The sequence below is a fragment of the Paramormyrops kingsleyae genome, chromosome 13 (genome assembly GCF_048594095.1).
Source record: "Paramormyrops kingsleyae isolate MSU_618 chromosome 13, PKINGS_0.4, whole genome shotgun sequence".
NCBI classification, from domain to species: domain Eukaryota; kingdom Metazoa; phylum Chordata; class Actinopteri; order Osteoglossiformes; family Mormyridae; genus Paramormyrops; species Paramormyrops kingsleyae.
This window is the reverse complement of record NC_132809.1, coordinates 23,598,533-23,622,861: the sequence shown is the minus strand read 5'-3', so window position 1 is coordinate 23,622,861 and position 24,329 is coordinate 23,598,533. Positions and strand designations below refer to the sequence as shown.

The 24,329-nt window shown below is 43.5% G+C and overlaps 1 protein-coding gene across 1 annotated transcript in view; it reads left to right on the top strand.

Annotated features, from left to right (window-relative positions):
- LOC111843517 (transmembrane protein 266) overlaps positions 1-24,329 on the top strand; it is a 47,843-nt gene that overhangs the window by 7,369 nt on the left and 16,145 nt on the right. Inside the window, exon 3 of the mRNA XM_023811161.2 lies at positions 6,580-6,768. Within this exon, the coding sequence (XP_023666929.1) occupies positions 6,580-6,768 (189 nt within the window). The remainder of the gene's footprint in view (positions 1-6,579; positions 6,769-24,329) is intronic.

Genomic DNA, 24,329 nt, shown 5'->3' with positions numbered 1-24,329 from the left:
TAAAAGTGAGGTATATACAGTACTATGCTAAATTCTCAGACCGTCGATGAAAATGTTCAGTTAGTTATCTAGCTATCTGTGCAGTACATGTATATTATCCAAGCTAGTTATCTGTGCAGTATATTATCTAAGCTAGTTATCTAGTTAGCAGTACATGTATATTTTCTCAGAAATGTGATACAATTTAATATTAGGATATGTTTCTGTTTTCTTCTGTTATCCAGAAATTTACTAATATTTTGTCTGGTGTCTCGAAGGACGTCACCTTCGTTCTCTAGCCTTTATTCAGTAGCAACCATTCCATGTATTTGTTAAATGTCACCTGCAACTCACTTAATTAATTACGTTAATTAGTTAAAGAACATGGTGAAGTATTGATTAGTCAAACATGGTGTGCAAGTGGTTGAGGAAACAAAAACGTAGGTATATTGGATTGTTACTGCAATTACTGGGGTGACTTTCAGAGAGAGGTTTTCAAATGGCTAAGCTAATGCGTTTTGACAGACATCAGTATAAAGATGATTTAAGCATAATTTTCTTTGCCAGCCTAAGACTTTTAAGCACAGTACAATAGGTGTAGACATTAAATCGCTAAATGCAACAGCTGACACATAAGAAGCGTCCAACAAATGTAATTTAATATTTTGGACTTGTTCCAAATTACAGGTAGAACCATCCCATCAGGAAATCAGCAGCAACCATCCGTTGTAAAGAGAGCTTCTCTCTGAGGAGACCTGTCACAGATGTTAGCCTCATTTAGCCTTTTTATACAGATCCGATTTCAGAGAGAAAAAATTTTGTATTTTTGTGGGTCCCTTTTATGATTAAATACAGTGATTCTTGGTGTAAGCACTGGTCCCTAATAGCCATAAAGAATGCTGTTTTTCATTATAACTCAGCTCTTAATTAATTAGTCTTGAGCAAGTTGTTGATTGAATGTGTTGCATAGTCAGGCTAAACTGAAGGAGATGAAACTTGGCTGTAGGCTGTATGCTATTACAACATGTTGATAAAACTCATTTAAAAAAGGAAGGAAAAAACAAGCCAAACAGCAAAAATAAATTTATTAACAGAGGTGATCAGATGGATACTTTGTTTATTATCTGCCTCAATGATAAAGAAGAATCTATTACAGTATATTTTGCTGATTTTACACATATATTTTTCATTCGGTTAGAATTACAGTTGTGTATTTTATGGCAAAAGGGTTTTTTAAAGATCCATTGCCATCCATTAATTTAGCTTGTTATGCATTATTTTTATGGCAAGAACAGGATACCTTGAAGGATGTCTTGATTGCAATTTCCCCCTTTTTCCAAAAAAAAAAAGTCCAATAATGCTTGCATGCATTTCAGTAATGCAGTAACACCAAATATTCTGATAATTATGTATCACAACTTGTATATATAGATATTTAAATGAGTACAGACCAGACTTATATAAAAATATCTAAATGATATATAAAAATGCTGTAAATTTGCATGGTTACGATTCTCATTGTAGTTAATTTTCTACAATTCTAGGAGGGGGAGGTAAAGTGTAAGCATTAATCACAGATTAATAATTTTTATATCTTAAAGCATGGGTATGTCTTATGTGTATCATCCCAAGATTACAGAAAGGTTAAGTCCCACTAATGAGCTGGTTATAAAGACTTCATTTACAGTGTCTGCATGAAGTGTTTGTTAAATGGTATTTATATATTATATGGGGCTTAGTGTGTCAAATACAGTATCCGTATAGTATCCGGTTGTGGTATTTGTGGTTACAGCATTGATGGTATTTGTGCATCTGATGGTGATCTGAGGCTCCAGGAGACATTTGAAGATTCCTGATTTAAGTAAAAAATTAATGAATTAGGTAACAAGTGACCGTTTGTGACTGGCTGTGTTTTGCATGAATCGCATAGTTGACCAAAGGCTGTTTGAGGTGCTCATTTCCTCACCTTTGCAATACAAATATGAAGCTCTGAAGGGTCTTCAGGATGGCAGTACACTTAAGGTTACAGTAACGGGAAACCCCGGCAGAATAGCCACTGTGGGTATTTATAACTCACAAAGGCCACTGTGGGACACTGTGGGAGATATTTCTGACTCTTAAGTGGGTTTTTTTCCCTTTGTTCAGTGTATTTGTTCTTGCTACACCTGCCTATGGCTTGACCTGTGCTTTACCTGCAGGTGGCACAAAGCTAAGCACCTCAAAATGTCCTCCATGCTCTCAGCTGCTCCTGCCTTCTTTGTCATTGGTGTATGTATGAGACATACGCCCATTGTCGCTTAGCATGTATGCTGTTTGGTTTGACTGTCTCCCTGATGGGCTTTTCAGCATAGACTAGCTCACTTGTTATGAAACAAGTTATGAATTCCAATCCTATGACACCCACATATGTGTCTGGTTAGCCTGATTCCACTTAGCACCAAACGTGGCTAACCAGAATTAGAGAAGCGCTTCTCACTGACGCGGGGATAGGCTACAGAGCATACCTCAAGGCTCGCTATGGGGTGCTAAAGCAGACTGCGTGATCCTCGAATACCCCCGAAAAGGCAGAAAAATGATTTGTGTGAGGTGAGGAAGAATGACAGATGTCAGGCACATTGTTTTATGAAGTTCTATATATTTACCGTTGCAAAAATATTGGTAAAGACATGAGCAATCAACTGCTTTCTCCATAAAAAATCTTCACAGACATTTCTTCCCAGATTTAAGGGTATGACAAGAGGACAAAAAACAACGGTGACATGAAAGCCTAAAATAAGGCAGAAGTAGTTTGACCTTCAGGCCCAGACTACATTAACATTTCAGAGTAAGGGGCACACAGGTCTCCACAGACAGCCCCGCAGAGCAATATAACATACTGGGTCACAGCAGCGTTTAACCCTCTTCTCTCATTGGCTGATTCTGTAATCCCCAGGCTTTCCTCTGTGGCCTGCTTGGTCCTTCAGTCAATACTTCTAGCTTCTGCTTTATTGATGATTTCTTATTTTGGGGAGCTGCATTGTTAGTTTAATCTCAGGAGAATCATTGTAGCCCCTTTGTAGGGCCAGGACAAAATATCACTTGAGCTGCCATGAGGGTTATTTTGGTGTCACAGTAGAGTTATTGTGAAATGGTGGTCGAGTCATTGTGCCAGGAGTCTCCTGTTAATTTGGAGTCACTGCAGAGTCAATGTGAGGTCCTGCTGAACTGTGTCGACTGTGTGGCAGTCATCACCACTGGAGTGCCTGTATTCACACAGACTCTACAAACCACCTCCAGCTATTACTGAGAAGATATGTACAGCATTTGCTCATTAAACACCGGGCGGTTTGTGGAACTTATAAATTCACATATGCTGCTAGACCCATGACAGTAACCAGGATAACTAGTTAAAAGATGGATAGATGGATCTTACTAGGCATATCAGTGTCTTAAGAGTATCCACTATTTCCCCTAAAAAGAATGTGATTCTTACCTGGCTGTGTAGATGAATGCATCCTATTGGATTTGCCTTTGTAACAGCATGGTGGCATGACTGGTAATCACCATTGAGGCTGCCTTTAATGTTTCTAGCAGTGCCGTGCCCATAATAAGAGAGGGCAGCGCTCTCTGACCTTCTGATTTCAAGCTCGAGGTCATAACGCTTCTCTTTTCTATTTACGCCGTTAACACGTCCTCTGGTGCGAGCCCCCCCCCCCCTCAAGTGAGACAGCGCTGGGGCATGCTCTCCTCAGGCGTCCTGCTGTGCCATTTTACCCGCTCCGGCCGAGTCTTTCACATGTGCAAATGTGACAAAGGCTGAGTGCAAAGCGATCATGTGCTCGAGAGTCTCACCAGCAAGCAGGCCGCCATCTTGATGCAAAGACACTTTTATCAAATAAGGCTACTAAATTATCAAATTTACTGTAACCAAGCTATGGGAGCCCTATAATATAGGTATTTACATTAAAGTATCGTGTTATATTGTCTTAATTTATTTAATTGGTTTATGCTATTTATTTTTATCTGAATTTTATTTATTTATATTTATTTTTGAATATTATCTGTCTTTCTTTTAGTTCTTTATGAGCACAATACAGGGAGCATTACATCATACATATGTACAGTGCACCTTTGTGTATGTGGCAAATAAAAAATACATATTAAAAATTCCAGCGAATTGTTATTTATTTGTGATTGTTATTCATAATAACAATCATACATCTATTTGAATATTATGTTACTAAACAGAGTTTCAGTGGCCTATCCCTTTCATGGGAGAGGCTGTCCTTTGTGAAGGACTTTAAGTCGTTTGGGATCTTCTTCACAAGTGATGCGAGGGAGGGGAGAGACTGGCAGGTGGGTCAGTTCGGTGGCTGCGGGTTTTGTGGCCACCGATCAGGTTCATGGTGGTAAAGCAGGAGATATATCATAAGATGACAGTAATGGTTAACCGGTCAGCTCACATGCCTGTCCTCGTCTAAGGTCATAAGCTTTGGGTGATGACTGGATGAACAAGATTAGAAGCCGAAATGCAGTTTCTGTGCAGGGTTTCTGGACTTTGCCAGGGTGATTTCAGAAATCCGGACAGGCTTCAAATAGACCTGCTACTCCTTGAGATCAAGAGGAGTAAGCTGAGGTGGTTCGGGCATCTTGTAAGGATGCCACCTGGACGGCTCCCAAGTGAGGCCACCTCACTGGGAGGAGGCTTCGGGGCAGACCCAGGACACGCTGGAGGGATTATGTCTCCCAGCTGGTCTGGGAACGTCTGGGGATCCCCAGAACGAGCTACAGTCTGTGGCCTTGGAGACAGTCGTCTGGGCCGACCTGCTGAGCAGCAGGATCAGCGGAGGGAGAAGTATGATGGATGGGCGACTGTCACGTCCAGATATTTGGCACAAGTGGTGCAGTAGGTGTAAGTAATTTGAACTGTTCGTTGAGCCAGCTGAGATAAGAAATAAGTTGGATGGAATAACTGGAAAATAGTCAAATGATATCATCTAAGTTTCACCTGCTGATGAGGGTGTGAGTTTCAGATTTTCAGTTAAAACTTTGAAACTTTGTTAACCAACCATTTTCCATACCTGCTTGTCCTATGCCAGATCATTGGGGTCCCGAGCTTATCCGGGAAGCTACAGGCACAAGGCAGGGAATAACCTAGGACAGGGTGCACACATTCACAATCTGGCAACTCCAGTTCACCTTAGGGAAACCAGAGAACATGCAAACTTCACACACACAGACCCAAGGGCATAGGTTTGGTTTCAGCATTGATAAGACCGAATCAGTCACAACCCTCCACCCCCATAAACATACACAGAACTCCCACAATATTGGTAGGTCTACGTCTTGCATAGACCAAGGCAGAGACTCAGATTCTGGTCCCAAAGGTGTGAGAATGCTAACGCCTGCATCACTGTGCCGTCCTTTAATTCAACCACCAGAGTAAATTTAGTATTTAATTTAAATTTGCTGTAGTTTTGGGCAGCAGGGTGGGGGCCTGTAGCCTCACACCCCCCAGACTGGGGACTTATATCTCACCTCCACTTTTTGCATGTCCTCCTCATGTCATGTGACTTTCCTCTCTAAATGCCCGTAGTGTGTGTACCTGGGGGATTGACATCACGTCCTGGGCGTAACCTTATCAATGGCTGCCTGTGATAGGCCCAAGGTCCGCCTGTCAAAAGATGGATGCATTATTATTGGTGTGTGCATATTTTGCTTACACTGTTAGTAGTGGGACATACTAATTAAGCATAGGTCCATTTACTTATGTAAAGAAAAGCCAAAATGGATGTCGTCCTTAATCCTTACATGGAGCCAGGCTTTAATTTGATGTCATTATTGTTATCTGCCAAATCACTTGAACAATGTGTTTGAGCTTGAAACGCAGCAGTCCCAGTGAGCAGGTTGAGTCCGGGAACATGCTTGGTATATTTTCTGCAGTCGTCCAGTGCAATGGAAGGTCACTGTGTTTCAGGTGAAATGTGATTTTTTTCCCCCTCTCAAATGATGTACATTTCTACAGGAGATGTCGAAAACACTCAGTCATTTATGATTCTCTGCTCCTTTTTTTTCTGAATATTTTATTTTTTTTCAGAAGCACTTTCCGTATCAGGATTTCCGAAATCCACTTACTCCACAACAGTATGCTTGTAAAATTGTTTTAGACCCGTTGTTGTTGTGCGGAACCTCCCTACCGGGCAGCCTTGCCTATGATGACACATTGTGAACCCCATGAATGGATCATCCATAACCTCAGTCTTTATGCAGTTAATATGTAACCCGAATCAGCCTTTCCTCTACTTCGGCATGGTAGTATGGAGCACTGGGCTTCTCCAATATGTGTCTCACTGTCCCAGTAACCAGATCAGTAATGATCAAAGATATTAAATGGCTATTTTTACATACAGTAGGCATATGAGAAGCTGTCATATCACATGCCCAGTAACTACACCAGTAAAGACTGTTAAATGGATTCCTTTGACAAAGCCCAATGATAGACTCCAGTAAAGACCGCTGATTGATGTTACCGTAAATTAGTTCCATTGACGACTGTATAATTGTGTGACTAGACAATAACAGAAATGACGAGTGACCTTAAAAATGTCTGTCTCTCTGTAGGGTGGTGCAGCAGGCTGGTTATGCAGACCTAGAAAGCATCTCCCAGCAGATGGAGGAGGACAACCAGCACATCACCCCAGTCCAGCTTGTTAGCTTTGGCTACAGGGACTTCCCACTGGCAACACTGGACCTCTCTATGGCTGGATCACAGCTGCTCTCCAACCTGGATGAGGAGGACACCAGGGAGGGGTAGGAGATCATGGTCCTTCTCACATGCTAGGCTGCTCTCTGCACTGCCTTCTGCCTTTACCCCCCTTTGACCGTCTTGTCTTCGAAAAATGGGCTCTGTGATGGATCCATACCCAAGGATTTAGGATTTGCTTTGCTTTAATAGCAGTAACAGGTTAAGAGGATTTAAAGTTCACAGTCTGTAGAAGTCTGTTGTAATTCTTTATATAGTGACACTAAATTATTTTGACAAACAGTTTTAGGAATGTACTAGTAATATATGTCAGTTTAGTGAGAGGCGTAGTTGTAAGAGTCAGTCTGGGCAGGGAAGTGATGTGTATATGGGATGTGTATATGGGAGTCAATGGTAAACAAAATGGCAGAAATGAAGGAAAGGAAAAGGCAGCCATTTTGATATGTGCGCAAGGGAATCACACAAGAAAAGAAAACAGATTCTGGGGCCCCTAGGCGAGCTTCACCCCCCAATTTCACTTTGTCTCTGACACATACATGTCAGCCTAGTTGCAGTGAACACAGTGAGGGTGATTTAAAAAAAAAGAGAAAACCTGTAACGGGGGTGGAGTGTTTGTCGACCAGGGATTTGCCAAGTCAGCACCTTCTCAGAAGATGGATGATTGCCCATCTTGGCCTTGCCAGGATCTGCCCCTGAATTTAGGCAAAGTCAAAGTCTGAAATTGCAGCACGGCCATTTCCCCACTTACCTTATGTTTCCTTATGAGCCTGGCAGTCGCTCTGGTGTGATAATTGACTCAGCACAAGACACGATCCTTAATCTGTCCTGACAAAGAGTCGTATCTCAGCCTTCACTGTCTAAATTCTGTCCATAGGATGTAATTATACATGGCATGATATTAAATTATATATATTCACTTCTCATTTTCCAGCAGCAGTAGGTCAATTTTGTGGATAATTGGCAGGAGATGGTTTCGTCACATAAGACATATGGCCTGTAAGAGGATTGGATCAGATTCTTTGGCTGTTTTGTTCCTTAATGATGAAAGTACCTCCTGACATATGGTTTCTGCAGGAACTATTTCTGCTGCCGTCGTATTCTCTCAGAAAAGTAAAGAAGATGTGTACGCCCCCCACAAGCCTGGGGGACAGAAACTTTGGGTTCCTAAGGCACAGAGTAACCCTCCGTCATGGACAAACATGATCCACGCCCACTGGCCTCCCCAATGCTAGGTCCGTGAAGAATAGGGCCCCCCCCCCGCCCATTTCCTGAGCTTCGCCAAACTCTGTGTGCTGTTGTGTCGCCACTTGGGAACAGATGGCTTTCAGGCACGCAAGGCAGGTGGCTGTCACCAGGGGAACTCAGGAACAGGATGAGGGTAGCAAAAATAAATAGGAAAACCCATGATATTCTGTACAAATAGGCCTCACCTAGATGTTTCAGGTCAACACCCTCAACAAAGGAACTATTAGAAAAATAGGACGGCTTTTTACGGTCCTCTGCATGACACATTAGTTGAGGAGCTCAGCTCTGGTGATGCTAGTTGCTGTTTCTTTGCGACGTGAATTTACTGCAGTTTTTCTCAGCCCGTTACTCAAGGATCCCCCAGACAGTTCATGCTTTTGGAGGGAGCAAAAATGTGGACTGTCTGGCAGGGAGCTGGGAGGGAGCAAAAACGTGAACTGTCTGGGGGTCCCCGGAGACCGGGTTGAGAAACACTGGTTTACTGTAACCCTAGCGGTCCCACAGCTTTCCTGGAATGTTCGGCTTGCAAGTATTTATCTCACTCTGCTTAGTTGGCAGCGAAAGTGAAGCAGAGAGAAATACCTGAGTGTAGGTTGGAATTTCTGTCGGTGTTTCGGTCTGAATTTCCGATCTGAATCTGAGGAATTTGAAGCATGTGACTGTCATCTTTAGCACAAATGCAGCACAAGCAGAGATCCTCTGGCAAAAAACAAACTCCCAAGATGTCTGTTTTTCTTTGGTTTGTGAGTCACACCTCAAGGATGGGAGGAGCAGAGACAACTTTAGGGAGCCATTGTTTACTGTGAATTAATTTATGGCCTCGATCAATAACGTCGCTGTTTTTAATTTTGGGAAGATGCTGCAATCATTGATTTAATGAAAAAGTTCAGCAATGTAGGGTTGCTTTGAGCTTAAGCTCTTAATCTGATGGGGAACCTGTTCCATGGAGGGCCAGTGTGGGTGCAGGTTTTTGGGATGACCTCTCAGTCAGCCAATAATAAAACAGTGGTTCTCGACATCCAGCCCTGGGGACCCGCTGTGATTGGCTGATTGAGAGGCCATCCCAAAAACTTGCACCCACAGCGGCCCTCCATGGAACAGGTTCCCCACCCCTGGATTAGAGGATGCAGAAGAGTGAGTGAAAAAAGTCAAAAGAAATACCTCTGTTTGCATCCCATGAATTTATAGCTATTAACACTAGTTTTAATATTTCACTACTTTTCTTGTGAAACTGACACAACCTAGCTAGTTAGCAGCCAGACAGCCTGTGCTACAGAAATGTTTTTAATATACATAAATAGACAAACATTTTTCTCTGCTGCTCTGGGGGTCGGGGGTGGGGCGGGGGGGGGGGGGGGTGCTCAACCAAAAGTCTGTCAGAACATCCAGGGCCAGCCTTGGTTATGCAGTGACTATACAGTGACTATGCAGTGAAATGTCTGCGTTCCAGGTATGACGTGACACGATTAAATCCCAGATGAGACCAACCATATCACAGTTGCATTCATCAGGCAGAGATCCCTGGCCTACATGGTGGCCACATCAGGTGAGGGAGGAGAGGAGGGACAAAAGAAGGATACTCAACTGTGCAGCAAACTGCAGCGAACATCACAACCAATGTACTTCCCTAAATGGGATCTATGAATGAATGCAGCATAACTTCCAATACTAACAGCCTGCAGCAAACCTTAAAATGATTGGAGTGAAATACAGTTGCCCTAGAACTGGCATTCTCATGGGAAAGTTTGATTCGTAGGCATGGCACTGCTGAAAAGTCACCCCTAGCTTGGTTTAAAGTCTGCCCAATCAGATTTAAAGCCTGGACCAATCAGATTTAAAGCCTGGTCCAATCAGGTATATAGCCTGACCAATCAGGACGATGATGGTAGAACATAGTTTCTGAGATGGAGATGCGGGCTGACAGTCTGAAGTCTGTGGGCTGAAATGTTGCCAAGATGCCATAGCTGTACTGGTTTTGAGAACCCGCATCGGCCAAGCACTTAATCTGTACTGCTCATCTTTCATTCATATTGACTGTTTGTGACACGGGGAATTTTATGTCTGAATGATAACCTTCTGTTTTGGCAGCTGTATGACTGACCGGTTTCTGCCGTTTGGTATCATATCCCCTAAGCTGTAATATCAGGTTAATTGTTCAAGTACAGCACATACACAAGCAGGCCAGCAGGGGCACCATAGAGCACAGAATTTCTCAACACACCTCCTTACTTTCATTACACCTGAGGTGTCAATTAATTGTCCCTGTTTGAACTGCTGAATTAATGGCTCTCAGGGTTTGAATCACATTAAACCAAGTCAGGATTGTAGAGTTTTCCAGTAATTCACAGCTTACACTTCTACCTGGGCATTCAATGGAAGCTTGACCTAAGCAAGTCGACTTCTTGACAGCTGAATGCTTGAAATGTGCTGCTTTCCACATTAATATGTTGCTTTAGACAAAAGCGCCAGCTAGATAAATATAAACGTAATGCGGATGAAATGTTCCAGACGTTCCACAGAATTTGTGTTAATGAAGGAGTAAATATCCTGTGATGGTGATGACAACAGTGAGAGCTGATTTATTGAGTTATGTTAATATTTAAGGAATAAAGACACGTTAATATCCAACATATAACTGTTTTGTTAACCTTTCACTCTTGTTTAAGTGGCATTGATTTGGTGTAATGCAGAAGACAATATAGCAGTAAACACACTGTGCCTTGAAGTATTGAACTGCCCTTAAAATGACCGAATTTGCCTGGATGTCAAATGATACATACACATATTCTTCCAATATATTTTTATTGCAAACTCATGGTCTCTCACAGTAAATTTTCCATGTCAAAATCAATTATCTGTGAGCAAATCTTTTAAAGAAAACCAAGAACTGAAAAATGCTTCTTGTATAATTATCCAACCCCTTTGCTCTGGAAGCTCCAGATGTAGGAGGAGAAAACCTTAGCCTTACTGAGGACACAGCTGTCCTCCACGTGGGATAACCCCCATGTCCCCCCCCCCCCCCCCCCCCCCCCTCAGTTTTATATTTGGAAAGATTGTCAGTCAGAAGGTAAGGAGTGAAAATGACTAAGTAGCATGTAAGACACTTAGAGATAAATAACCAAGTATCATTTGTTTAGTAGGGGTACAAAAGGTATACAAGAGGTTTAACACTGATAGATCAAGAAAGAAGACATTACTCAAGTAGAGCTGTATGAAAGCATGTCCACAGCTTGCCAGAAGGTAGGAGAGTGACCCAGCTAACATATGGGACAAGGTTTTGTGGTCTGATGAGGCAAAGATAGAGATTTTTGGCCAAAATTCACAGTACTATATGTGGCACAGACGTAACTCGACCCATGCTTCAATTAGCACCATCCCTACAGTGACATGTGGTGGTGGCAGCATCATGCTATGATGATGCTTGTCAGGTTCAGGAATTGGGCATCTTGTCAAAACTGAAGGGAGAATGGATGAACCAAAAAATGTGGAGGTATTACAAAAAACATGCTTCAGTCTGAAAAAAAAAAAAAAAATCTTGGGAAAAAAGTTAAACTTTCAGCAAGTCAATGACTCTAATCACAAGGTCAAATCAATACAGGGGAGACTAAAATAACAAGAAGGTGAATGTTTTACAGTCTAAAGTCCAGGTCTAAATCCCATAGAGACCCTGTGGCTTTCATTGAAAAGCAACATCCAACCAATCAGAAAGACCTGGTAATCACTCCTGAATTCACTCATGAACAGTATAAAAAGCTGGCAGCTACTTGCCCCAAAATAGCTGGCTTTGTCAAATACTATTGTGTAGAGGTCGAATACAGAATTTTTAGTTTCTGATTAAAAGATTTTGCTGATAATTGATTTTGACTTTGAAAATATACTGTGAGAGACTATGAGTTTGCAATTAAAATACTGAGATGAAAAATATATGTGCATATCATTTGTAATTCAGGCGAGGCTCGATACTTTCGCAAGGCACTGCACTTGGTTTGCCCTGTGAGTGATGCATTTCTCTTCAATAGCGTGTCAAAAGGTCACTAGTAAGAAATGCATCTGAGATGCCTCACCCCCACCCCCACATCAGTGAGAGTGCACTCAGACAGTGACCAGTGATATATGTGTCACCCTCCCCGAAAACATCAGGTCATCAGATCTGCAGTGAGAGATCCATCCCATATACAGTATAGATGGAGGATAACCACTTGATAGAAGCTCTCAGTCAATGGCACCTCCTGCATTATATTTCCAGCGCAAAGCAGAGCATTATTACTGTAGCCGACATTAGAGATGAGGCAGAGGGAGAAACATGAATAAGTTTCTGTCACTAAGAAATATCTGCTAAAACTCCAAAGACTCTGTATCAGACCTGTTGTCTGGCTCTTATGCACATGGAAAAATGGCCAGTAGGTGCGGTTATGACAGTGAAGGCGCTTTATTTTGCCTCAACGCTTCATGGAAAAACTCAAAATTTAAGATTAAAAGACTGTGAAGACTTGTTAACCCATTTCACTGATGAAATAAATTGCCGATCTTCAGAATGAAGTCCAGACTGGGAATGCTCTCCGTGTCACGGCTAAAGCTATGTCACATAATCTCCTTGACAACCAACATCTTTGTCTTCAGATCAGGCTCAGTGATGAACTATTTTCTGTACTTACAGTACACTCTCTTTGGGAGTTTTTCATTAGTGTCTGAATGGAGCAAACAAAGGCTTCAAATGAACTAGACTATTTTTAGGATAACGGGTGGGGGATTGATCAGCAGAGGAAGTCACCTTTTCTTCTCTTTTATGCCCACCATGGCACTTGGGGTAGCCCCCCAACTGAGAATAAGTCCCTCAGAAACATCAGAGCTCACAGAAGATGCTGCCGACGATCATGCTTCGTCACTACAAACAAAGGGTCACATGAGCCCAGGATTCATGTGTGTGTGTATATATATATATATATAATTGGCATTTTACTGAAGCCTTGATCTCAATAACAAAGAAGCCTGTTCTACATCCACGTATCCTAAATATTCACAGGCAAATGGCCGTTTAATATTAACCAATTAATTAATTGTTAATTAACAATAAACTGCAGTCAGCCTTGTCCCCAGACCATGGCTTATCCCAGGACACCCCCCTCCCTCCACAGGGTTTTTCACTTCTAATAAGTATGAATCAGTGTGAATTATTCCTTTGCTACTAATGTAATGTACCCCGAGGATTCTGGGTAGTGTGTTTCACCTTGAAGTGTTGCTGCTTAAAGTCAAGATACTTCAGGGGCGACAGTCAACTTAATGTTTCCCCCGTATGAATAGGGGGGGGTGGGGGCTGCAGATGGGGGGGTGTTCTTGGCCCTGTCAGGAGCCCTTGCATTGTTAGCAGTTTGGCCGGCCCTGTAAGCTGAGTGCAGTTATTAATAGGGTCAGGCTATCCATCTTCCTGTCTGGGACGTGGCCCCGGGCCCGAGGTGGAACGCCGGCCCGCTCCGCACTCCCGATGCCGACCCCCTCTCCCGGGCAGGGTGCCTGCTGTACCGGTGCTGCCACGTGCTGCTGTGTCACATTTTTCAACACCTCTGGGAGTGATGCCTGCTTAACAGGGGGACATGAGCCTTATTTTGATAAATTTGAACAGCCGAAAAGGGAAGGGTAGTTAAAACCTAAAGCAGTGTGCGTGTCAGCAATCTACACCTTAGCCAAAGATAATTTAATCGGCAAACGGTGACATTGTGGTTTTCCATTTTTACTGCCACTCAAAGGTATAACAGAAGTTACCTCCCGGGGATCTGCAGGTTCTTCACCTCTATAACTCCTGTAATCACTGAGTGTAAGCTGATACTCGTGTGTTCCTGTGTTCATTTTCAGTGTATAGTCTTTAATTACACATTGATGATAACATCACGTTATCATATGTTGTGTATTTAAAGTGCAGTTGAGCTTGGCTGATTACCTGTGTGATTAATACCCAGGTAAGAGTGTGTCACGAATGGTGTGTGAGTGTGCGTGTGAGTGAATGGTGTGTGATTGAACCCATCCTGGGTTGTTCCCTGCCTTGTGCCCATAGCTTCTGGGATCCGGAATCCTGAAAAGGACACATGGGTACAGAAAGTAGATGGATGGATGGATGTTACACCCCCCCCCCACACACACATACACACACACACACCAGTGAGACTGAATAAGCTGAATAGAGAGAGGGGCAGGTCCAAGTGTGTGGGCACAAGAGTTGCACCTTTCCTCTGTGTGTTGGGGGGGGGGGGGGGGGGTTGTAAATATTACATTGTTGGGACCAAATGTCCAACAAGAGGAAACTCAATTTTATATATTAAAAAATCAAAAACTAAAAATGTTTTTTATTTTGTTTGGTTGCTTATGGTTAAGGTTAGGGATGTATGTATGTGCGTATAATACTTTACACCCCACAGCAGGTCAAAAACAAAGAAATTCACTTCAGCTTTTCTTTAAAATACCCCAATACTCTATACTATTCAACCAGCATAAACACAGAATGCATCCATCCATGCATCTTCCACGAACTTATCCAGCCCAAGGTCACAGGGCCCCTGGAGCTGGTCCCGGGCAGCACGGGACACAGGCAGAGACCCCCCCCCCCCCCTGGATGAGTGCCAGGGCATCACCGGGTGCACATTCTCACACACTATGAGCAATTTACAGCCTGCGTGTGGTTGGCCTGCAGGGGAAAACGAGCACATCACCCGAAAGACAGTGATGTTGGAGAAACCCGACTGAGTGAAAGAAATAATTCCGTTCTTGCAAGTACACATTGTGTATTTACAGTTTTCTGCAAGTTATTTAACTATCTGAAATACGAAGTAAAAAAAGGCCATTGATTTGTGGCGTTTGATGTGACAAAGCGAAAAACAAAGATACGGTAGCAGGTATTTAGGTTTAAAATACCTGCTCCTTTTAACCAGGCAAAATGGGGCGTCGCTGTTAATGCAAAAAATAAAACATCTGTTATACTTAAAAAGACAGGTGGAAAAAACATCCCTGGCTTGTAGGTTGCTTTCGACAAAAATGTCTGCTAAGTGTGTCATTTCAGGGTTTTTTTTATTACAAATTTTCAGAGGAAATGGAAACAAAGTTTTAGGAAAATTTTTAAAACCAATGATTCTGGAAATAGTAACTAGGCTATAGATATGTAAATCACAGGTTACAAACCCTTTTGCAAGTGGTCAATGCGTGTGAAAGCATGATGGGTAATATAGTGTTAAAGAACCAGGTTTGGTAAAAGTATCTGCACTAAACTGACTCATAAAGCCCTGCAGCTGTGTCTTTTTTCAATTATTTGAATAATTTTTAAAAAGTTTTGCAGCAACACCACTTCCTGAGCTGGGCTGCTGCAGAGCATGCTGGGACATCAATCCCAAGCAACATGAGACTCATGGAGTGTTTCATTGTCCTGGGTGTGTTCAGTTGCAGTGGCACAGTGTCTGTAGTCTGCAGCCGCCTGCCTGAAGTGCTGAAAGGCAGATAATCTGCAGCTATAGATAATTAATGTGAATTTCCCGGGTCAACACCGTCAGTGAGACTTCTGGTGGTTCTGAAAACAAAATGGCAGCTCTCTTTCTGTAATTCATTTTGGGCCTTTCAGTCTAGTCATGAAGCTGCCAACTGTCTGAGGTAATTCTGAAAAAAAAATCAAAGTAATTGAACATTTATTTAATTCTGGGGCTTGAATTCTGGGCAGTCAGCACACGTTAATCACATTTCAGTCATAAACTGGTTATTTGGGGGGAAATGTCGTCCTGGTAACCAAAGATCTTTCTCGTATTCTTTCGATCGGAGTGTCGGAGGAATTACAAAAAGAAACCGAAGTCTTTTCCCAAGGCCAATTTTCCATGGGCTACCACAGAAATGAATCATCTGTCTGCTATTCAAATACACGAATAAACAGATGACAATTGTGGCCTTTTCTCATGTTATCTTTGTGTTACTGTCCGCGTGCCCCCTGCCCTGCCCTCCCCTTCATGTAGTGAATTGATTCTTATGCGCTGCAGGATGCCGCTGATTACCAGAATTGTTTTACACTTATTGTTTTACGTTTTATGCTAATCTGCCGTGCCCCATAGAGTGGCGTCTGAAGAAACCAAAGAGGCTCCTTTCTCTTTGACACCTGTCGTCGGATTGGCTCTCCCCACCTGAAGAAGGTGGGGCAACAGCCATCCTTTGGCTAGCAGCTACCAGTGGTCTTATTGCCATCACGTTAGTTGGCATCCTACGGAAAAGCAGCATAAAATTCCTAGTCAACCCCAAATTATCTGAGGACCCTCCTTTCTCAAAAAGAAAAAAAATAAGTGTCTCTTTTATCTATGTTACAAGGCACATGCTACATTCTATGGGCAGCTTAGAGACATTGCTCACCTAACTGAGTGTTTTTGGACTGCAAAGAATGTCCACACACACGGGGAGAACATAAAAGTCCATACACACACACACACACACACACACACACACAATTAGGGGACAGGGGGGAGGGGTTGAACCAACAAACCTTAAAGTGATAATCACTGAGTTAGTTGTAGTAATATCAATAAGTATAGCTAACAATTTATTCTGTATACCACTGATAGTGATTTTTCAAATACATTTTCGCTATAAAGTTTCTGAACATTAAACCTGTATAACTAAGGTCTAAGAGGGGGTTGTGCCCTTTTCTGCGGGTTTTGTCATGGACTGGGCACATAATTCTGAGAATATGAGTTGCTCATTTAGCGACGTAGCATGTTAACATAAATGATAATGAGAGCAGGTAGAGCGTTTTCCTGGTTTACTGTAATGTTTCCACCTGGCTATGACGTGCCGTTTAGGTGCTCCACGGCATGTTTAGCTGTCCTCCTCAGCGCTAACGCCCGCTGTTCTGAGGAACCAGGAGCAGGGCCTAGCGTGAGCATGTTAATATTCACGGACATGCAAAGTGTGAGATTGCTTTTCTGGCTACGCGGGAAGGGGGATCGACTGTCCAGGGAAAAACCCATTAAAGGGACCGGCTCGTCAACTTTTCTGCAGATGTAGTGAGATCCATCTCCATTTTCCCGGAATTAAATGCCAATTTCTCCGGCGAAAGGCGGCCTGAATTTTAAACTTCCTCCTGGCAGGGGTGGGGGTGAATGACTCCTGTGTGGAGAGCGAGGTGTGCATTGACAATGAGGCTGAAGGGTTTTGCATCATTTCAACACAGGGACCAGGATTTCCTGCTATTAACCCTTTGCATTCATTGATTTGCAGAATTTGGTCACCTGAGCAAACCGCTAATTAGCAAAGCTAACATTTTAGCTAGCGGATTAGCATTTCCGCTAACTTTGAAAACCGTCAGCGGACCAATTAGCTTCCTCGAAATTTTACTAACACTCCAAAAGTTTGTAAATCCTAAACTCGCACATATTTGTTCTGGCTTGTTGTGAACGTGTCTGCAACATTCTATCTGGCACGCTGTTGCCTGACTACATGTAAACACAGACATGATTGGTCATATTTAAGGTAGTCTGGGATAAATGTAAGTGAACGAAGATGAAGTCCATTTAAGCTGGGGTAGGCTGACCTAACCAGAGAACAGGGGCTTATATGACAAAACAGGATTCTTGCTTAGTCGCACAATTTGTTAGGCTTCAGAACTGCTTCCTGGGTTTGTATATGCACAATATCTCATTGATCTATTTAATGAATAAGTGTTTTTTAAGCTATTTTTTATTAATTTGAAATAATAGCTGTCCCCCATCTAAGTTTTAGCTTAAGGTTTATTGAGAGTTAGGTAACCTGCAGATACACCAGGGTGTCAGAATTAGCCGTAAGTAAATATTCAATTACCCTTTTTTAAAGTCGCAGCTGCTGTGAGTTCATTCGGCCTCTTGGTTGCTACAGTCCTGGTACACGATGTACTTGCCTGGATGGCAGGAATCAGCTCATGCCCAGTGCCCAGTCAGTACCCCTCTGATCCCTGCCGTGTTGCCTGGCTGCAAGGCTCTCTGTCTGTCTCCCCACTCAGGCCTTGGGGGCTCACTATGTCCCCTGGAGGAGCCTTTTCATATTTGTCTGCTGAGAATTAGATTTTTGTCCCAGGGCTCAGGGGAAGCTTCTGTCACCTGTGCCTCAGAAAGTTCTGGAACCAAGCCCAGCCCATTCGCTCTATTCATTGGACACATCTGAAGATCAAAATTCCAACGCAGGTATTGCTTCAGAACATACTTGTACACCCGTATCTGTGCATACCCACACAGTACGTGATCGCTTCCTCTTTAAACTGCTCTCATATTAACACACTACTCTCCCGTAATGCGAGCAGGATGGGGCTTGAGGGATGGTGTGCAGTACTATGAGTCGACTCTGCATTAATAAAAATGCAAGGCCATACTGGTATCAGCACAGAGAGAGGGATCTGTGCCACTTGGAAAAGCCTCACAAAGGTGGAAAGTTCAGGTCCAGAAAGTACTAATCCAGACCAAGGTTTTATTTCAACCAACCAGTTGGGTACTCTGTGACTCTGACTCTTTATACTCAACTGGTTGGTTGAAATAAAACATTGACCTGCATTTCTACTTTTTGGACCTGACCTTTTCAACTCTGAAGCCCAGTGATGATACCATCATCATGATAATGTATGGGGTTTCTCTTTTGGAGCTGTGATTTAAAGAGGAGAGCTCACTGGCTGACCAGCTCAGGGACTGAGCAGGAACCAGTCACTGGAAGACTGAACATGGACAGCCAAATCCATTTTTCAAACACTTATTCTCCAATTGATTTTTTTTAATCAACAGTAATTGCCCAGGACTGCCACAAATCCTATTGGAGGAACCATCCACTCCAAAAGACACAGACTCATGCCTGCACATTTTGTTTACTTCCTTGTGTTTTATTTTTGGGTTTCACAGTTTAGCTTCAGGGAAAAGAAGCTCTTATGCTCCTTGATGAATTATATCTTAAGATTGAAAATATATATCTTTTCTCCCTGCAAATGTAGGGAATATTGGTATAACCATAAAATATACCATTCAGCCTTCAGTTGCTTTCCCCTGGGCAATTTCCTTCAAAACTGGCTAAATAATTCATGAGCCAGGGACTAGCATTGTGTGTGCTTCTTCAAAGGTCAGGTTTTGGAACTGCGTATAAACAATGAATTGTCAAAGTAAAGTACAGGTACCAAAAGTCTGTCTATATTAGCTGGGATGCTTTAAGGAGTAGACATTCCTAAATACAAAAACACAATATATTGACGTCTCTCCAATTTGACTAGAATAAAAGATGAATGTTCTGACATAATTAAAAATTACTCGTCTTAGTTTTTTCATGGGAAGGGGGGGTGTGGATCTGTTCCATAAGTGGCGAGTTCTGTGAGTTCTGTGAGTCAAAGTGGGTGTGGCTTTGTTCTGTGGCGTGAGGCTTGGGTATGTGGAGTGGGCGTGTCCTGCACTGTGAGGGGCGGGGCCTGTGAGTCTCGTCTGGATTTGAATGCCGTTGCTTCCAGCTCAGCGTCACACTTCCTGCCGCAGTCACACTGAGGTGTTGGATATCCGCCCCCTCTGAGGGCCATCTGCTCCTACCCTGTGCCCACAAGCTGTCCTTATTTGTCTGATAGGGTGTATGCAGAGATGCATTTAGTATTTATACGTGTATGACGTGCTTGCTTGAATCGATTGAGTGTTCTTAGGTCTTGTAGCGTGTGGTACTACAATACTACTTCCCAGAATGCACTGCTAGTGCACTGCATGGTTGGTTATTTAGAAATGTTGAGGGATTTATCTGCAGTGACGCCCATGAGTAGGTAAATCTGGGATCTCAGCCTGAGAAGCGCTTGCCAGCTCAGCGTCTGTTTGTACACTTGTTGTCGTCCTTTTCCTCTCAGACACGGAGCTTGAAAACCAGGGTGTCCGAGTGAATGCTGAACAGGTGGCAGAGAACAAGAACCCAACATGGAGAAAGAACGTGGAAGCATTCGCAGTGTAGCAGGGTGTCAGGCATTCTGGGATGCGTCTGGAGTCAAAGTTCATTTGACCGTATCCACACTGACACCCCTGTGACCTCTTCAAGCTTGTCTCACTGCAGTCCAGCCGGAAAAATCTGCTCATTGTTAGATCCCGCACATCCAGTTTGGGATTGTGGCGGCCTGATGACTAGCTAGATACCACAGGGTATATATCAGGCTGCATATGTTGGATATACCTCTTTTTCACAGCTCCTCTGCAGAAATTCCCAGAGATGCTGGGTGCTTATGGGCTTCTTTGCTTTGACTCTTCTGTACAGTTCGTCCCACAGAAGTTCTGCAGGATTGAGGTTTGAAGCTGGGGCAGGCCAGTTGAGTTGTTCTTCACGTTCTTTCTTCAACAGATAGTTCTTGGGTTGTTATTTTCGTAAAGACTGAAGGACTGCCCGATCGCCCATATCCTTCAGGGAGTAGCATGTCTTTGAAGGACCTTCGGATATTCATGCTGGTTCCGGTTGCCTTGGATTTAGTGATGAACTCTCTCACCAGGAAAGAAACTCCATTCCGTGATGCTGCCTCCTCCACGCTTGACAGTAGGAGCCACACAAGCCGAGCTCATTCACTCACCCACTTCTGCACCCTACATGGTGACTGAACCTGAATACTTTGCCTCAATGTTCCATTGAACCAACTTTCCCTCCTGTTAACAGACAGTGTATATAGTTCAAAACACATAGAGCTACTTTTTCTCAAAGTTTGCTTGGTATCGCTTGGCCTTTTTTCAAATTGGTTCTTTTAATCCCTTTTTCATTTCCAGTACTGGTTATATATTGGTTATATAATGATTTTTTTAAATGTATACATTAGTCTATATGATTAAAAATATCAATATCTTTAAATTATTCATATTTTTGTCTAGTTACTTTTCATTTCTTGCACCATTTCGACATCAACAATTCTGTGTACAAGGTTGTGGCCGGATAGTGTTACTGTACATACAACATGGAGGTGCAAGAAAAAAAATGTGTAAAATGGAATTTCCTCGACAATAAAACGACTAAAACACAAACGCAGCAAAGCATCATAAATGAGCGACAAAACAGACAACAGAGATACACCCAGCCTCAGCTACTCTCTGCTCTGCTGACAGTAAGAGAACAGAGGACAATATCAGCTGTGTTGACCGTTCACATCCAGCATGGAGTGCTTCTTAGGTTAGTCCCTAATCCCTGGGCTTCTGATGCTAAGCTGTCCTAAGGGTTCATCCTCATCCTACTTCACAGACTGCTTTACAGATCTGTCGCTGGAGCCAAACTCTCCAACAGCAGTGAACATCTCCGGGAGCCTACACCTTATCAGTATCATCGACGCCATTGTGCTCTAATGGAATTTGTTCCGGCTGTAAGAACATGCCCCCAGTGCGCTTGCATCTGGGAATCCAGCCTTAACAGTGCTGGTCACGGTGAGTTCTGCGCTTAGCAGCAGACCTGTTAAAACCAGCTGCTTGAGTAATTAATAAGCCGTTATTTTCTTTACACTAACAGGAGACGGAAAATAAACAAACTCCTGGCCTGAGACCTACTTTTGCATGCGCGGGAACACGCTGAAGCTCTAAATGACTGTCTGTGCCCCCAGCTAAGTGAACGATCCTCGGCCTTCGCTGCTCCTTTGGCCACAGAGCCAGTCACCCTCGGACAGGGCTGAGTAGGCCGTAACGTCACAGCGGCTGCATGGGCGATGAACCCGGAGCCTGAAATACCTTCAGAGTGCAAGAGTGGCCAGGACGCAGTGTGTCACCTTCGAAATGTCTCTCAATGCCTCCATTTGTATTCATGAAGTGGTTGGGGCTGAAGAGGTTGGAGTTATCTAGACAGCGTGTTTAATGGGAGAGTTTCAAAGGAATTCAGGGCAAAGAAAGTTTCAGAACGTTAATGATATGTTATACAACAGCGGATCATTATTAGCATTATAATACTAGAATTATACTAGAATTAATACTACGGCCAGAGTATTAAAGAGAGTTTTTTTTCCCCTTGGTAAAGCTTTTCTTATTAGCAAGATAATAATCAACAGTACAATGTTCTACAATGTTGTTATTCAAGACAGTAATAAGCTAATGATACAACAGCTGTGCTTGTTAGGGGACAGTAAGGGATGAGAGACTGCACCAGGTAATGTTGTGTTCCATTCAAACTCCTAACTCGGACATTCCGAGTTCCTAGTTGAATATTTCTACTGGAAACCACCCCCCCCCCCCCTCCGAAAGAAAGTCGACACAATCCCGACCTCAGAATTCAAGATGGCTGCATTCTTCATCAACAGAAGTTAAAGCTGCAGTTTTGTACTGGTTATTAGCACTTACATCTTATTTGTGACTCATTAAATCGGCCGTACACACAGTACTGTCCAACCGCTATCTTTGGACGTGTTACTACGGTGTTTTTATGTGCAAATTACTGTGAAATGTGTTGTTATCGACTGATATTACTAACAATGGCTAACAGTTAACCAGGCTAGAACTGGGGTCTGTTCCGGAAAGCAGGATTTCTTGCTTAGCTAGATAACTTATTGGATTTAAGGTAGCCTGGGCTAAATGTGAGTGAATGAAGATTAAGGCCATTTAAACTGGGATAAATTAAATGCGACAAGTTATCAGGCTGAGCAAGAAATCTTACTGTTTGAAACAGCTCCCTGGGATTGCTAAATGGCTTTTAGACTTGCTGTACTGGAACGCAGTTAACTTGGCTGTGATGTCATTCCCAGTTCCGACTTCCGACCTCCGAAGTAAATGGAACACAGCATTAGTATAATATGATGTTGCCCTGCACCACAAGGGGGCGACAAGCACAATGCAGGCTGGCAGTAACCGTGGTTTCCTCATCGTCGGCCTCAAGGAGAGCCAGTGGGGGCTTGGCTGGCAACTAATGATTGCCCCAACCAGGAGGGGGCAGCCTTCCCTTGGAGACCTTAAAGTGGAGGACTGTAGGGGAAGGGAATAGGAGGCCAGTCATGCATGTCCACTTTATGCTATGGGAGGATGACCTCCCTGAAGGTGGCGCTACTGTGTCCCCCCCCCCCCCATTTACAGCTGAAATCCCCCTGCTCCGAGAAATTTTTTGATTCATGAAATTTTGTAAGTAGTACTTTTTTATTAAGTATTCATCAGGGACGTTTCTAGCTACTGAGAGAAATCAGGGGCTAAGTGAAATTTACCTGGGACTTGGTTTTTTTTTTTGAAGGAAGATTGGCATTGGGGGTAAATACTCAAGGTCTAGGGTTAAAATACAATGACGCCCATGGTACTCCTTATTAGCAGAGGAATGCCCATCCATCTTATCCAACCACATGTGCTATTCAGGGTCATGGAGGGGCAGGAGCCTATCCCAGAATGCAGGGCATATTCTCTCTCTTAAAGTCACTGACACACAACTCCAATTAACCTCAGCATGTTTTTGGACTGTGGGGGGAAAACTGGAGTAACTGGAGGAAACCCCACGATGACACGGGGAGAACATGCAGACTCCACACACATGGAGCCATGTCGGAGACTCGAACCCTGGTGTCTGAAGCTTGGGGCGACAGCGCTCATCATTAATCCACCATACCATCCCCTAGCAGGCGAATGATTTAGTAAATTTGTAGATTACATAATAGGTTTGCTGTACTGAGGTGGGGTGTGTATAACTGACTGTTGGTCAGATCTGCTGGTGTCCGAATCTGATGACTTCATTTGGCATCAGGATGTCGGGGATGGGGGTGGGGGGGCCTGGGCACCATCTGGAAAGCAGACACCCTCCCCAAAACACAGTGGTCTCTCTGGCTACCAGCTAGCAGCGCCAATCGTGCCTGAAAACACGTGACTGCATGAGAGCAGAATGTTAGCGTGGTATGTGAGCGGCTCTTGCGGCTTGTATTCTGAGCGCCCCCCCCCCCCCCCTCCCATGGCATTTATGGACGCGTGTCCATTGTAAAGTGCGATGTCCCCCGGAGGGGAGGGGCCCGTGCAGCCTGTCTCTGCCCGCCGCCTTTCTGTCCTGAGCCCTTAATGTCACCTCCGCTCTGAGTGTTTCTGGCATCTCGCCTGCCTCCCCAACCATGTGCCTCACGGCTTACAGGAATTTGTTTCTAATTTAAAAAAAAAAAAAACAGCGTAGGTGCAGGATATGAAGCCTTGTCTGCTTGTCACAGCCATCCCGTGCCCCGGCATATTCGGTGACAGACTGTGCACGCAGTTTCTTCTGGCTGCGAGTCACAAAGCGGCTACCCGCTAACTCAGCTCGCGGCCAGAATGTTACATTTCCAATATGACACTCAGCCAAGTCACTTACACGGAGACAAAATACATTGTCCCCTGCTATTTAATGCTCAGAGTCATATTGCAGATGTTCAGTCTTATAAATACATCCATCTATGCATGCATCTTCCATAATCGCTCTTTCA